The 14,474-nt window shown below is 64.6% G+C and overlaps 2 protein-coding genes across 3 annotated transcripts; both read left to right on the forward strand.

Annotated features, from left to right (window-relative positions):
- Positions 1–40: 40 nt before the first annotated feature.
- CACTIN (cactin, spliceosome C complex subunit) lies at positions 41–5,643 on the forward strand. The gene is made up of 10 exons (XM_048287566.1): positions 41–294; positions 682–1,171; positions 2,037–2,132; positions 2,590–2,735; positions 2,833–2,995; positions 3,107–3,224; positions 3,459–3,651; positions 3,980–4,102; positions 4,247–4,515; positions 4,956–5,643. Exons 1-10 carry the CDS (start codon positions 56–58, stop codon positions 5,444–5,446), a joined length of 2,328 nt encoding a protein of 775 aa, XP_048143523.1. The 5' UTR covers positions 41–55; the 3' UTR covers positions 5,447–5,643.
- A 2,275-nt stretch (positions 5,644–7,918) lies between these two features.
- Positions 7,919–14,450, forward strand: TBXA2R (thromboxane A2 receptor). 2 transcript variants are annotated; one of them, XM_048287893.1, is made up of 3 exons: positions 7,919–8,209; positions 12,678–13,587; positions 14,017–14,450. In XM_048287893.1, the coding sequence occupies exons 2-3, from the start codon at positions 12,781–12,783 to the stop codon at positions 14,266–14,268; spliced, it is 1,059 nt and encodes a 352-aa protein (XP_048143850.1). In that variant the 5' UTR covers positions 7,919–8,209; positions 12,678–12,780; the 3' UTR covers positions 14,269–14,450. The 2 variants fall into 2 exon arrangements, with proteins under 2 accessions (XP_048143850.1, XP_048143849.1); XM_048287892.1 differs by lacking the exon at positions 7,919–8,209 and adding an exon at positions 8,448–8,537.
- Positions 14,451–14,474: the final 24 nt, after the last annotated feature.

The following is a 14,474-nucleotide window of genomic DNA, read 5'->3' on the forward strand; positions in this document are numbered from 1 at the left end:
GGCAGCCTGGTATGCTGAGGCCCCGCGAGGCCCCGGGGCGGAGCCGCCGCTGCCAATGGGCTCCGGGTCGCGCAGCCCGGCCCGGGGCGGCCGCTCGGAGCGGGAGAGGGACCGGGAAAGGGAGCGGGAGCGGGACCGGGATCGGGAGCGGGACCGGGACCGGGATCGGGATCGGGACCGGGATCGGGATCGGGATCGGGATCGGGGGCGCTCGCGGTCCGGGAGCCGCGGGCGGCGGCACCGCAGCCGGAGCAAGAGCCGGAGTCGGGGCCGACGCCGGGAGCCGAGCTCGGGGTGAGTGAGCAGCTGGCCCGGAGCGGCCGCACCGTGTCTGTGGGGAAGCGGGGCTGGTGTGCCGGGGCCCGCGCGGCCCGGCCCGGCTGCTGTCCCCGGCCCGGCTGCTGTCCCCGGCCCGGGCCCGGCGGGGGACGGGAAGGGGTGCTCGGTGCCGCCGGGCTCGGGCAGGGCTGGGGGCGGGAGAGTGGGGCCGGGCGCTCGGTCCCAAGCGCTGCTCGTGACAGCGGCTCGGGGCGATCAGGGCTGGGGCCGCAAGCACCCCTCGCTGTCTCGGCGCTGCCGGTGGCGCTGGGCCCGGGCCGGCCTGAGCTGCGGCGGGGAGACGCTCCGTGCCCGGCACGGCCGCGGCCTTCTCCCGCTGAAGCCCCGCTGTGCCCCCCCCAGCTCGGACTCTGGCGATGAGAGACAGAAATGGAAAAAGAAAAAAAGGAGCAGCAGCCGCGATCGGCACCGTAAGGACCGGAGGAAACAGCGCTCACGGTCCCGGGGCCGCTCCTCCGGCTCCAGCCCGGAGCGCGGGCGGGACAGGGCAGCGCGCAGCCGGGAGCGGCGCCGCCGGAGGGATGGATCCAAGTCTTCCGTGTCCTCCGTCAGCTCCCCCTCCCCGCCACGGCCCCGGGGCCGGGAGGAGCCGGGGCAGCAGCTGAGCCTGCAGGAGCGGCTGAGGCTGAGGGAGGAGAAGAAGAAGCAGGCGGCTCTGCTGAAGGCCTTGGAGACGCCCGAGGAGAAGCGAGCACGGAGGTTGGCCAAGAAGGAGGCCAAGGAGAGGAAGAAGCGGGAGAAGATGGGCTGGGGTGAGGAGTACATGGGCTACACCAACACCGACAACCCCTTCGGGGACAACAACCTGCTGGGCACATTCATCTGGAGCAAGGTGAGCTCTGCCATGTCCCTGCAGCCAGGTGGCACAGGCAGGAGGAGTCAGGGGGATCTGTGCCTGAGGTGGGGTCTGTAGCCAGGGGGATGGGATAAGGAGATGGGTCGAGAGCAGGAGAGGTACTTGGAGCTGCTGGGAGCTACAGGCTGAGTGCTGGGCAGCATTTACTGGGTCAGGGACACAGAGATGGTAACGGGAATGCAGCATTTCTGCTATAGGAATGACAGAGGGCTGGGCGTGTTCAGGGTTAGGGTTAGGGAGAAGAGAAGGTTCTCTGGAGAAGAGGAGGCTCTGAGGAGACCTTAGAGCTCCTTCTGGTAGCTACAGAGGTTCCAGGAGAGCTGGAAAGGGACTTGACAAGGACCCTGAGGGGCAGGACAAGGGGAACGGCTTCCCACTGCCAGAGGGCAGGGTTAGATGGGGAAAGAATTCTTGGCTGGGAGGGTGGGCAGGGCCTGGCACAGAGTGCCCAGAGCAGCTGGGGCTGCCCCTGGATCCCTGGCAGTGGCCAAGGCCAGGCTGGACATTGGGGCTTGGAGCAGCGTGGGACAGTGGAAGGTGTCCCTGCCATGGCAGGAGGTAGAACAAAGTGATCTTTAAGGTCACTTCTAATCCAAACCATTCCATGATTCTGTGATACTGTTGTGCTGCCACTTGCCTCACCAGGCCAGGTGGGCTATGTGGGCTGAGTCTGGGTTTGCTGAGGGGCTTCAGGAGCAGGGTTTGAGTGATTTAGGGACCTTCAACAGGATCAGTGCTCACTGGAACAGCAGAAATGGGTGAATGTAGTAGCATTTGCTGGCCAGTGAAGGGCTGTGGAGGTCCTCGGGTTCCACAGCTTCTCTTGGCTGTTCTGTTTAAGGCACTGGAAAAGAAAGGGATCAGCCATCTGGATGAGAAGGACCTGAAGGAGAGGAACAAGCGAATCCAGGAGGACAATCGCCTGGAGCTGCAGAAGGTGGGATAAGATGTCCCCTCCATGTCACTGTCTGACAGAGAGCCCTGTCTACAGCCTGGTTCTCTCCATCCCTCACTGGGAAGTCCCCATTTTCTTCTCCTGGGGGTGTCCAGTCTGTAGGATTCTGGGGGCCACAGAACCCTGGCTTCTCCTATTCCAGGATGAGAAACCTCTTCCCTTGGGGTTGAGCCCAGGAGCTCAGGAGGTGCTGAGGAGGACAATGCCAGGTCATGACACTGAGGCACTCAGTTGTGCCTGTGTCCCCTGTCCCCCACAGGGCTGGCAGTGAGCCCAGGCAACCTGGCCCCGCTGGCTCCCAGCTCTGTAGGAGCTCAGGCTGATGGCAGGAGCCAAGGCAACTCGGGGACAGGTCTTGGCTGTGTCCTTGAGCAGGTGTCTGTGGTGTCTGCACAGTGGCCCATCCCCAGTGGCCTCACAGCTCTGTCACCCTGGGCAGGTGAAGCAGCTGCGCCTGGAGCGGGAGCGGGAAAAAGCCATGCGGGAGCAGGAGCTGGAGATGCTGCAGCGGGAGAAAGAGGCAGAGCACTTCAAAACCTGGGAGGAGCAGGAAGACAACTTCCACCTGCAGCAGGCCAAGCTGCGGTAAGTGTGCAGCTGCTCAGAGCCAGGCCTGGCAGGCAGCAGAGGATGGCACTGCTCTGTATCCCCCACTGTCCCTCTGTTCCTCTCCCTTCACCAGGTCTAAGATCCGGATTCGGGATGGGAGGGCGAAACCCATTGATCTTCTGGCCAAGTACATCAGTGCAGAGGACGATGACCTGGCCGTGGAGATGCACGAGCCCTACACCTTCCTGAACGGCTTGACTGTCTCTGACATGGAGGACCTAGTGGAGGACATCCAGGTGCCTGTTTTGCTGCCCCTCTGCCTGGGCTCAGGGCTTCTCTACCAGCTCTGCTTTCCTCCCCGTGGTGTGGAGCAGGTGCCTGATGTCAGGTTTGTCTCCTGCCTGCAGGTATACATGGAGCTGGAGCAAGGGAAGAATGTGGACTTCTGGAGGGACATGACCATCATCACAGAGGATGAGATAGCCAAGCTTCGCAAGCTGGAGGCCTCTGGGAAAGGAGGACCAGGTGAGCAGGAGAGCAGAGCCTGGTGTGGGTGTCGGGGACTGTGAGTGGTGGGTCACCTAGGGCGCAGGGTCTGCCACGTGTGCTCAGGTTCAGAGGGGCTCTCTTGGACCTGCTGGATGGAGGTTGTGGGTCCAGCAGCTGTGTCTGGCTGGGGTCCGGCCTCCTGCTGTCAGGAGAACCGGGATGAGTGCGGCCAAGTGCCTGGAGACTGACCGGCTGCCCTCACCTGTCCAGGGGAGCGTCGGGACGGCGTCAACGCCTCGGTCAGCTCAGATGTGCAGTCCGTGTTCAAGGGGAAGACGTACAACCAGCTGCAAGCTCTGTACCAGGGCATCGAGAGCAAGATCCGGGCGGGAGGGCCCAACCTGGACATCGGGTACTGGGAGAGCCTCCTGCAGCAGCTGAAGGCTTACATGGCTCGGGCCAGGTGAGAGCAGAGAGTGGGGGCAGTGCAGACCCTGCCGTGGGCAGAGCTGGGGAGGCACAAACCCAGTTGGTGGAGGGAATGGGGGAGGGTGTTCTACCTTTTGTGAAATGGCTGATTTCCAAGAGGGGAGCAGGGCTGGACATCCAGTCCCTTCTGCAGTGGTGATGTGTAGTGAGGTCTCCAAGAGGGAACTGAACTGGGGCTTATTCACCCCAAAACCATCCAAGCCCATCGGGTTTCTGCCTATGGAGGTGGGAGTCACAGCTTTGGGCAGTGGGAGTGAGGTGGTTCTGCTGAGTGGGACCCAAGAGCTCCTCTCCTCTCTCAGGTTGCGGGAGCGGCACCAGGACGTGCTGCGTCAGAAGCTGTACAAGCTGAAGCAGGAGCAGGGTGTGGAGAGTGAGCCACTCTTCCCCATCATCAAGCGGGAGCCGGCCTCCCCCAGTGACAGGTGAGCAGCCACCTGGGGCTGTCCCCGGGGCACCCCGGGCAGAAAGGCAGCCTTGTGCCCCTACCCTTCCCGAGGCAGAGCCCAGGTGAGCAGAGAATGAGGGTACCATCCCCGTCCCAGTCCTCTCTTCTCCCTTCCATGCAGGCTGGATCCCGAGGAGAGCCTTGAGGCACAGCCAGGGCCATCCTCAGAGCCAGAGGCAGAGCAGGACACGGAGGCCAAGGGAGAGGCAGAGGGGGAGGCCGTGCTGATGGAGGAGGATCTGATCCAGCAGAGCCTGGATGACTACGACGCGGGCAAGTACAGCCCCCGGCTGCTGGGCCCCAACGAGCTGCCCTTCGACGCCCACGTGCTGGAGGCTGAGGAGGACACGCACCGGCTGCTGCTCCTGCGCCAGCAGCTCCAGGTGACAGGTGAGTGCAGCCTGCTCGGCATGGAGAGCGTGCAGTGATTCGGGGTGCAGGGCTGGAGGGGACACTGCCCTCAGGAAAGGGCAAGAGCTGGATCTGCAGCAGGCACCCAGAGCTGACCTGGCAGAGGGATGCCCCTGGAGCAAAGGGCACTGTGGCCTGGGCAGGAGCAGGGAGATGGTGCTCAGGGTGCTCCTGGGGGACCTGCCTCAGTACCACCAAGGTGTTTGGGTGCAGACAGGCACAAGGGGTGTTTTGGTTGAGTTTTCCAGCACAGCTCAGCCCAGCACTCACTCAGAGCCCACCGGGCAGCACACACATTCCTGTGTCCAGTTCTGCATCCTCTGCCCAGCAGCTCCTTCTCTCGGCGTGCCTGGAGCAGTGTTACATGGCCCAGGCCTGGCTGGCACTGCAGAACCTGATGTCATCTCTTCCCCCTATAGGTGATGCTTCCGAGAGCACCGACGACATCTTCTTCCGTAAGGCCAAGGAGGGCATGGGCGCGGACGAGGCGCAGTTCAGCGTGGAGATGCCGCTCACGGGCAAGGCCTATCTGTGGGCTGACAAGTACCGGCCACGCAAGCCCCGCTTCTTCAACCGTGTGCACACGGGCTTCGAGTGGAACAAGTACAACCAGACCCACTATGACTTCGACAACCCCCCCCCCAAGATCGTGCAGGGCTACAAGTTCAACATCTTCTACCCTGACCTCATCGACAAGCGCTCGACGCCCGAGTACTTCCTGGAGGCCTGCCAGGACAACAAGGACTTTGCCATCCTGCGCTTCCATGCCGGGCCACCCTACGAGGACATAGCCTTCAAGATTGTCAACAGGGAGTGGGAGTATTCCCACCGCCACGGCTTCCGCTGCCAGTTTGCCAACGGCATCTTCCAGCTCTGGTTCCACTTCAAGCGTTACCGTTACCGCCGGTGAGGGGCTGCTCAGCACCCTCAGACACCTGCCCGGGGTGGTCGGGGGTCTCATCCCACAGCACAGACACTGTTCCATGGATATCCCCAAGGCCTGGCTCAGCACTGGGCATGTTCCTGAGGCTTTTCCTTGTCCTTGCATTTATCATGAGGGACCCTGAGACTTTGGTATAAATAAAATAAGGATTGTTTTAGCCATGAGCTCCTGAGCGTGGGCAGCCCCACTGCTCCTGCATGACATCACCAGCCAGTACCACACGGCCAGCGCTGGGAACTCCCCTGAGGACTGGGTAGTGCTTAGGGTGGGGTGTCCTCACCCCTGTGTCTCCAGGGTCTGTTGCCCCATCCCCACAGCGTCAGCCCCATGCACTCCCTTGCCCCACTCCAGCCCCCTCCCACTCCCAACACCTCCCCTTACCAGTGGCAGACCAGTCCAGCTGCTGCTCCCCAGCTGGAGTCACAGGGCCCTTGGCTTCACCAGTCCAGCACTGCCCTGGGTCCTGGGTCATAGCGGGGCCCCTCACCCTCTCTGGGGCCCCATTCCTGGCACGTCCTCCCCTGGGATCTGGCTTCCCCAGCCTGGGAGTGCCGCCACATCCTTCAATCCTGGCTGTGGCATGGGAGGCTTTAGTGGCTGCCAGGCGCTGGCTCTGGCGGAGCGGAGGAGAGGGATGCTGGTTGGGATATTTCCTTACAGGGGAAAATCCGGATTCCAGAGCCTGCAGTCCCTCCCACACCATGCCTGTGAGGCTCTCCCTGCCCTGGACAAGAATCGGCTGCACTCCCCAGCACCCTGTTGATGAAGTGGGGGTTCCTGAGGGCCTCTAGTGATGTTCAGATAATTTTTGGGCACCTGAGGGGCACTTCAGGGTTGAGCAGATGATGACCACGGGCCCAGCCACACTCCTCTGGGATCACCCCACATGGCTCCATCCCCACAAGCCCCCAAACCCCGGGCTGTCCCCGCTCAGGCAGGCAGGACAGGGTGCTGGTGAGCAGTGCCCAGGGGTGCAGGAGACCTCTGTCCTGGCTTCACTGAGAGGCCGTTTCCTACCTGCATCCGCCCTCTCCCCAGTACAGGCCCATGGTGCAGAGACTTAGGGGGCTGCCCAGGTCCCCCAGCGCTAGGGCAGAGCCAACCCTGCTGTGTGACCCTTCTGGGCCTTGGGGGCTGCCCCATGGCTCAGGAAAGTTGCCTTGTCCTGCTCCTGGCTCTGCTGGCTCTGCTGGCAGGATCCAGCCCCACAGCCACTGTGGGAGCTGGTGCTCAGGAGGCTCCCATGCTTGCCCTGGCCACCTCCACTTGCGGGGCTTGGCCTGCTTCAGATGGGGTGGGGGACCCTGACTGCCTTGGCCCTGCTGGGGATGCCCCCTCCCCATCCTGCCAGACATCCTCAGGGCCAGCAGCTGCACCGGACACATTCCCTGGCCTCTCCTTCCTGTGAGTTATTTCCAGCTGCTGCCTGTGCAGAGGGGTTTCAGGGCTCAGCGCAGGAAGTGAGTGAAGGGAGGAGGAAACAGGGGAAAAAACCCAAACCCCAAAGCTGGTGGTTTGGTGCCCTCCCTGCCCAGCTGCCAGGCAGAGCCTCCCTCCCCACAGCCTGTCCCTTTCCTTCCTGGGCACACACAAAGGTGGAGGAATTCCCCCAGAAACGTCCCGCTGTCTCTCCAGCCTGAGCAGGGCTCGTGTCCTCTTCCCGGCACTGCATTTCCTTGCGCTCCAGGCCCTGGGTGAGGTCACTGGGCAGGCACAGGAGCCTGAGCTCCCGAGAGCTGCTGCAGCCTCTGAGCATGGGCCGGGGCCAGATCAGGGGCTGGATCCGGCTGAAGCCCCCGACGGCTTTTCCCTGACCTGGCTGCTCTCCGTGCCCCTGTCCACATCTCCCCTACGTTTCGGGGGAAGCTGCCACGGCACAGCCCTGAGCCGGGCAGGGGGACACAGCAGCTCGGCCGGTTCCTGCCCGGGCCGGGCAGTCGGTGGAGCTGCCTCGTGCCCCATCCCCTGTGAGCGCAGCTGCTCCCGGGCACACCCCGGCCCCACCCGGGACAACAGCGGCTGCCGAGCCCCGCGCGTTTCGCCGGCGGTGGGGCCACTCCTGCCCCCGGCACACAGGGCCAGCCGCCATCTAGCTCTGCGAGCTGGCCCTGCCTTCCTCCCGGGCTTTCGCTGTGACAATCTTTGCTCCAAACCAAGGGATGATGGGCTCTGCAGCCCCCGCACTGCCGAGCCAGTGCAAGGAAAACCTGCCTAGGCATCCACCTGAGCGCCGAGCCACTGTGCCCCCTGCTTGCCTTGACGGGATGCTGGGTGCTCGGGATGTCCCCGCGTCCCCCGTGGCCTCAGGCGCTCCCAGCTCTTCGGAGCTGATGGAGACGCCGCGGCCAGAGCCGAGCTCTGCCCTCCTCAGCGGAGCACGAGGAGCAGCAACGGAGGCCATGAGACCATGGGAGGGAACACTGCCTGGGGACGTGCCAGCCCAGCTGCTCTCGGGTTTGGACAGCGCAGCGACAGCTCGGAGCTGCCGGGCTGGGAAAACCCCCGAGAGGCGAATCCCCCCGGGGCACGGACGGCACCCAGGGACCCTGGCCCTCGGCCACCCCAGTGCCCGGAGCCGCAGCTGCCTCTCCTTTCTCGGGTCCCGGGGTCACTGCGGGGCTCGGCGGGGACCCCTCCTCTGGCGGACCCCACCGCGGCGCCGGCCCGGGTCCCGCTGGAGGGGCGGCACGGCCGGACCCCCCCCCGCCTCAAGCCCGCCCGGGTAAACAAGTGAGTAACGGGGCAGGAGCCCAGCCCCGAGACGGACTCAGCCGCGGGTGCCGCCACCGGGGGGGCTTTGTGTGCCGGCACCGGGGGGGCTGCGCCGGAGGGACGCTGTCGGGACCGGGGGGCGACCCCCGCCTGGAGCCCCGTCCCGAGCGGGGAGGGAGCGGAGAGGGACGGGGCCGGTTCCGGGGGGCGCGGCGAGCCCGGCCCTTCCCCCGCCCCGCCGCGGGGCTGAGCCGAGTCGAGCTGAGCTGAGCCGGGCTGGGCCGAGCCGGGCTGAGCTGGGCCGGGCTGAGCAAAGCCGAGCCGGGTGGGTCCCGCCGGCAGCGAGGTAGGGCTCGGGTCTGCGCGGGGAGGGAGGCGTTGGAGGGGGGGCGAGAGATGCGCGGCCAAGGGGGCTGTGAAGGACAAAAAGCCCAGAAGGCTGGGATGGACGGACAGAGAGACCGGGATGGACGGACAGAGACTGGGATGGGCGGACAGACCGCAGGGCTGGGACGAACGGAGGGGCTGTGCGGGGCTCTGGGGGCTGTGTAGGACGGTCGGGGCTCCAGGAGCTCCCAGGGCTCAGCCGCCGGGTTCGCACACAACCCCGGGGATCGGGTGCGTTTCGGGGGAGGAGAAGCGGGCACCCCATGGTGAGGGACGGACACGTGGTGCCCCTGCTCCCCCCACTGTGTGTCTGTCCATCGGAACCAGGATTTGCTTTCGGGGCTCCCCCGCCGGGACGGTTCCCCCCCCCCCGCCCCCATGTGCCGCTGGCTCCTCTGGGAAGAGCCGGAGAAGGACCAGGAAAGGCTCAGGAAAGGGCCGGGAAAGGAAGGGTCTATTTCGGGCTGTCGGAGTGGGCGGCCCAGCAGCCTTGAAGCCCTCGAGATGCCGCGACGCTGCGGGCGGGGGCAGCGGTGGGGCGGGGGGCCCTGGTGCCCCCGGGCTGCCGAGTCCCGGCTTCTGCACTCCAGGGCACCCGGGCTGATCCTCCAGCCACCGCCTGCCCGGCTCCGGGCTCTGGAGATTGGAATGGGGTTGGTGCCAGTTGTGTCCCAGTCAGCCCTGGGTCACAGCAGGGACAGGCGAGGACACGCCTGGCAGGGACCATCCTGTGTGTCACTGCTTCCCTGGGATGTCCTCTGTCCTGGGTGTCCTAGGGATGTCCCTGCTCCAGGCCAGGCCAACTTCTTCAGCAGCAGGTCCTTGTGATGGTTGTGGGGCCAGGGAGGAACACTGATGCCCTGACAAGTCCTTATCCCTGTGACCTTTCCTGTTCCAGCTGATCACCTCGACCCGATTTGATGCCCCAGGGCCCCAGCCTGGAGAGGGGTGGCAGTGGGAGCACATCCATCCCTGACAGGTGACGCAGTGTCCCATGGGACCACCTGCAGCAGGGGCATCAGGCTGCAGAGACAGAGGGGATCATGCAGGGAAAGTCACTGTCCTGGAGAGGTCCAGCGAGCAGAGAGTGGCCACACAAGGGATAAATGCAAATACCCTGCAGCATCTTCTGCACAGCTGCCCTGTGGCTCAACACCATGTCCAGTGGCAGAGCCCAGGTCAAGGGTGCACATGGGGTGTGAGGGGAGTTACTGCTGTCTGGTTTTGGGGTCCCTTTGCAGGTGTGTGGTGCCCTCTTCCCTTCCTGCTCCCACCCTGGCCTGACCTTGCAAGCCCTGTACAGGCCCCATGCCCAGTCCTGCCCGGGGAAGCCTGGGGAAGCAGCAGGCTGGGGCAGACACTGATAAGGAGCAGCCTCCCTCACTCCCCATCTGCCTTTCCCTCGCTGCCCTCGGATGTGGCCAGGGCAGGAAGCAGTACCCAGCAGAGGCAGGGCATTAGTGCCTGCACCAGCCCCCCACACCCCACTGCCAGTGCCTCACAGCCTCCAGCAGAACATTTCAGAGCTAGCTCCTCTCCTCCAGGATTTTACCCCTGCACCCCTTGCCAAACCCTTGCTCGCATGGGATCTCCATTTTGCTGGGTCCAGAACCCCAAACCTGAGCGCAAGGGGTTGGTGGGGACAGTCCCTGGGCTCAGGATTTCTCTTCTGCAGGACCTGCTGTCCCCACATGTCCCCACATGTCCATCCTCCTGCAGTGGCTGCCCCTGATGAGGGGAAAATGGCGAGTGGGGACCCCGACCTCCACATGAGCCCCTTCCTGGAGGCACCACTGGTGTGTTCTGGCACAGCAGGGGTTCCCTCACTCCCAGCCCTGCAGATGCTAAGTGGCTGTAAATATTTGATTTCCTCTAAATGCTGTGCCTGGCCGAGGCAGCTCTGCACAAGGGGCCTGAGCCCAGCTCAGACCCCTCCGAGCCTCCGGGGTCCCTGTCCAGGCCACAGTGGGCAGTGGATGAGGGTCCAGGTTGTGGTTGTGTCGGGGCAGGAGGTGAAGGGAGGACAGGGAGGGGATGTAGGTAATGGTGAGATTTGGAGCTTCTGGGGCTGGTGCCTCCTTGCCTGGCCACGGTACCACCTCAGGGAGACCCCCTCGCTGGACACTGTGGCTGTGAGTTCCCAGGTAACAGGGACAGCAGGGCAGCATCACCCCATGGGCTCTTGAACCCCAGTGAGGAGAGGGAGCACCCTGGGCCAAGGGGAACATGTTTGGGGACAGCACCCTGGCAGTGTGGGTGGGTACATGGCAAGGTACAGCTGGAGTGGGACTGGCACACCAGGTACTCGCGTGGCATCACTGTGGGGCAGGGGTGACTTTGTCACCTCCCAGAGGACTTGGGAAAGGCTGGTGACTCCTCAGGGTCTTAGAAAGTCGTGCCGAGGCCTCACCACGTGTCTGCAGGGCCGACGCCTCTGGGGCTGCCGCGGTCCCTCGGGGAGCAGTGAGAACAAACAGCCGCAAGTTTTCACTCTTGGCTCATGGAAAAAGCCTGGCCCACCCTCGCAGTGATTCACCGCCACATTCTGCCAGCCCCCCACACCAGGACAGGAGAGAGATGGGGACGAGCCGCCACCACCACCCCTGGCCCCTTCCCCGCTCCCCAGGGCTGCGGGGCCCGAGGCAGAGCCGGGGCCGGGCACGGGCAGGGCGCTGCGGCGCTGGGTGGGTGCCGGCACCCCCAGCCCCACGTGCGGCCGGGGTGAGGCCCCAGAGGATGTCGCAATGCTTGGCCCCATCCCAGCCCGGCCGGGCTGTGGGATCGGCGCGTGGCTCGGGTGTGCGCGGTGGCTCCCGGCCCTGCGGCCACCCTCGCACCCCCGGCCGGACAGGGGCTGGCGGCCGAGGGGTGTCTGGGTGAGGGACACGGCACGGGGCTTGCTTGGGACACGGGGACCCAGAGCCAGGCCAGTGATGGACCAACGGCCAGGATTGGCAATGATCAGGGCTGGTCTGAGGTTTAACTTGGCGACGAAGGACAGGTGGCAGTGCCACCCTGCACGAGGGAGGGGCACCGCAGTGGGGCTTTGCAGGGGTGGCGGGTTGGGGTGGAGCTGGGCATCCCACTGGGGCCACTGGGCTGAGGACTGTGTCAGCCAGGAGGGTGGGCTGAGGCAGGTGGTGTGACAAGAACATCCACAGTCTCGAGAAATGGGTCCCAGGAGGAGAGGAGGGGTCAGCTCCCTGTGGGCGTCTGTGTCCCCAGGTTGTCCAGTCCCCACTGTTGCCATGTCTCTGTCCTGTCCCACATCATCTCATTTGCAGCCTGGACTAATTAGCAATGGAGGGCTATGTAGGACCAGGAGTTGGACTTGACAAACCTTGTGGGTCCATTCCCACAGGATATCCCACGATTCTATGATTCCCAACTGCTTCCCAGCCCAAGTGAGGCAGAGTGGCACTAAGCGGGCTGTCTACCTCCACAGCCGTCCCTGTCACACCCTGTCACACCCTGTCACAGCCACTGTCCTGGTGACAAACGCACAGCTCCCACTGCAGGGGATGCCAGGAGGGCAGAGCAGGTCTGTCACCCACACTGGCTGTGGTTTGGCAGCGGTGCCAGGGTTGCAGCACAGCCTCAAACTTGTACCTCAGGTTTCCCCAGCACACTGGAGGAATGGGACATCTCCACATTGAGCTCAGGGATAGGCAGAGAGTCAGGATCATGCCCTGGTGCAGCCACCATGTGCCTGCATCCTTCAGAGTGAGTCCCCCACCGTGATGGAGGGTGATGGCCCAGGGATCTCTGGCTATGTGCCCCCGGGGTGGGAGGGAGCCCAGCTGTCAATGACGAGTTTCCTGCGGCACCCGCTGTGCCGGGATTCAGCCTCGTGGCTGCAGCCCCATGTGGCTCGTGGCCGGGGACAGTTAATCCCAGCAGCTGCAGGGCTGCAGCCCTTGGCCTCCACTGCAGCTGTGCCTGCAGCTGGCACGAGCCAGGTCCCGCCCTGGTGTCCCTCTCCATGGGCTGGGGTTCCACCGTGGTGTCCCCCTCCACAGCCCCTGGAGGACCCCATATCTGCAAGCTCAGGGTGGGTGATGGGTGGGCTTGGCCTAAATTCCCTCTGTTCCCCCCGCAGGGCAAGGCGGGATTGGTGCCGGCAGCAGCGGGGGGCTCCGGCCATGGAGGAGAGCCAGGAGGGTGCCTGAGGCCGCTGGAAGGAGCAGGAGGGAGTGCGGGACATGGAGCCCCCCAACAGCAGCACGGCCGGGCAGGCGGACTCGTGCTTTGGGGTGTTCAATGCCAGCGATGGCCGCGCCAGTGCACAGAACAGCATCGCCTCGCCCTGGTTCTCCACGGCCTTCGGCCTCATCGGCCTCTGTTCCAACCTCTTTGCCCTTTGCGTCCTGGTCAGCTCCTCCCGCAAGCTCTCCAGCCAGGCCCGCTCCTCCTTTCTCATCTTCCTCTGTGGGCTCGTGGTCACAGACTTCATGGGACTGCTGGTGACGGCCTCAGTCATCATCCCCTACCACTTCACCAAGTTCTCCTGGGCCGAGGTGGACCCTGGCTGCCACCTCTGCAACTTCCTCGGCTTCTCCATGGTCTTCTTCGGGCAGTGCCCGCTGCTGCTGGGGGCCACCATGGCCGGGGAGCGGTTCTTGGGCATCAACCGCCCCTTCTCGCGCTCCACCAGCCTCTCCAAGCGCCGCGCCTGGGCCATCGTGGGGCTGGTGTGGGGCTTCTCCTGCTCACTGGGACTGCTGCCGGTGTTGGGGCTGGGCCGGTACACGCTGCAGTTCCCTGGTTCCTGGTGCTTCCTCACCCTCCTGCCTGACACCGGCGACGTCGTCTTCTGCCTGCTCTTCGCGCTGCTGGGCATCCTCTCCGTGCTGCTCTCCTTTGTCCTCAACACCGTCAGCGTGGTCACACTCTGCCGTGTCTACCACGATCGCGAGTCGGTGCAGCGGCGCCGCGACAGCGAGGTGGAGATGATGGTGCAGCTCGTGGGCATCATGATTATCGCCACCATCTGCTGGATGCCCCTCCTGGTGAGGCCTCTGTCCTGGTGTGCCCCATCACCACCCCTCCATGGCCCTCCTGGATCTTCATGTCCCCCCTGTTCCTCCTTGTGGGGCCTCAGTCTTGGTGTGTTCCCCTCACCCTCCCTCCATCTCCCTCCTGGTGTCCCCCACCCTTCACAGTGAGGTCCCAGCTTTCAGTATGTCCCCTCCATGTCCCTGCTGGTGATGTCCCAGGTCTGGAGGTGTCCCCTTGGTAAGACCTCCCGTGCCGGTGTCCCCCTGCCACCTCTCTACACGCCAAGTTGGCCCCTGGTGACAGGCAGAGCAGGTGCTCCCCAGTGCTCCAAACCAGCCCAGGACTCCTCCAAGGGGCTCAGTGCCTCGACCTTCATCATTTCCCCACCCTGGCGCAGCTCATGGATCCTCCACTGACACTTTGTCCCCTTTTCCCCCCAGATCTTCATAGTCCAGGTGGTCCTGCAGCACCTGCCTGGCCAGGCACAGGTGCTGCCCTCAGACACGCAGGAGATGCTGCTGATCTACATCCGCATGGTCACCTGGAACCAGATCCTGGACCCCTGGGTCTACATCCTGTTCCGCCGGGCCGTGCTGCAGCGCGTGTACCCCCGGCTGCACCCCCGGCCCTCCATCATCTCCCTCACCCCCTCCCTGCCCCGCAAGCTCACCGCTGGCTCCGTCCTGCAGTAGCAGCCCTGGGGACGGGCACCGGGCAGGGGGGCCCGGCCATGCCCCCGTCCCATCCCTGATGGATCCTCATCACCCGCATCCAGGGGCTTTCCCCGCCCCCCGAGCCCGATACCCAAGGGGCTGTCAGGGGGCACAGGGCTGCTTCCCCCTCCCCATCCCCAATAAAGCACAGCTCGTGCAGCTCTTGGTGCCCACTGGAGGTGACC

Source organism: Corvus hawaiiensis, chromosome 28 (assembly GCF_020740725.1).
Source record: "Corvus hawaiiensis isolate bCorHaw1 chromosome 28, bCorHaw1.pri.cur, whole genome shotgun sequence".
Lineage (NCBI taxonomy): Eukaryota > Metazoa > Chordata > Aves > Passeriformes > Corvidae > Corvus > Corvus hawaiiensis.

Bases quoted from the DNA above. Each gene is read 5' to 3' on its own strand.
- CACTIN (XM_048287566.1), top strand. From the start codon at position 56: ATGGGCTCCGGGTCGCGCAGCCCGGCCCGGGGCGGCCGCTCGGAGCGG. The intron at 1,172-2,036 runs GTGAGCTCTGCC...GTTCTGTTTAAG, and splicing joins GCACATTCATCTGGAGCAAG to GCACTGGAAAAGAAAGGGAT. The intron at 2,996-3,106 runs GTGCCTGTTTTG...TCCTGCCTGCAG, and splicing joins ACCTAGTGGAGGACATCCAG to GTATACATGGAGCTGGAGCA.
- TBXA2R (XM_048287893.1), top strand. From the start codon at position 12,781: ATGGAGCCCCCCAACAGCAGCACGGCCGGGCAGGCGGACTCGTGCTTT. The intron at 13,588-14,016 runs GTGAGGCCTCTG...TTTTCCCCCCAG, and splicing joins TCTGCTGGATGCCCCTCCTG to ATCTTCATAGTCCAGGTGGT.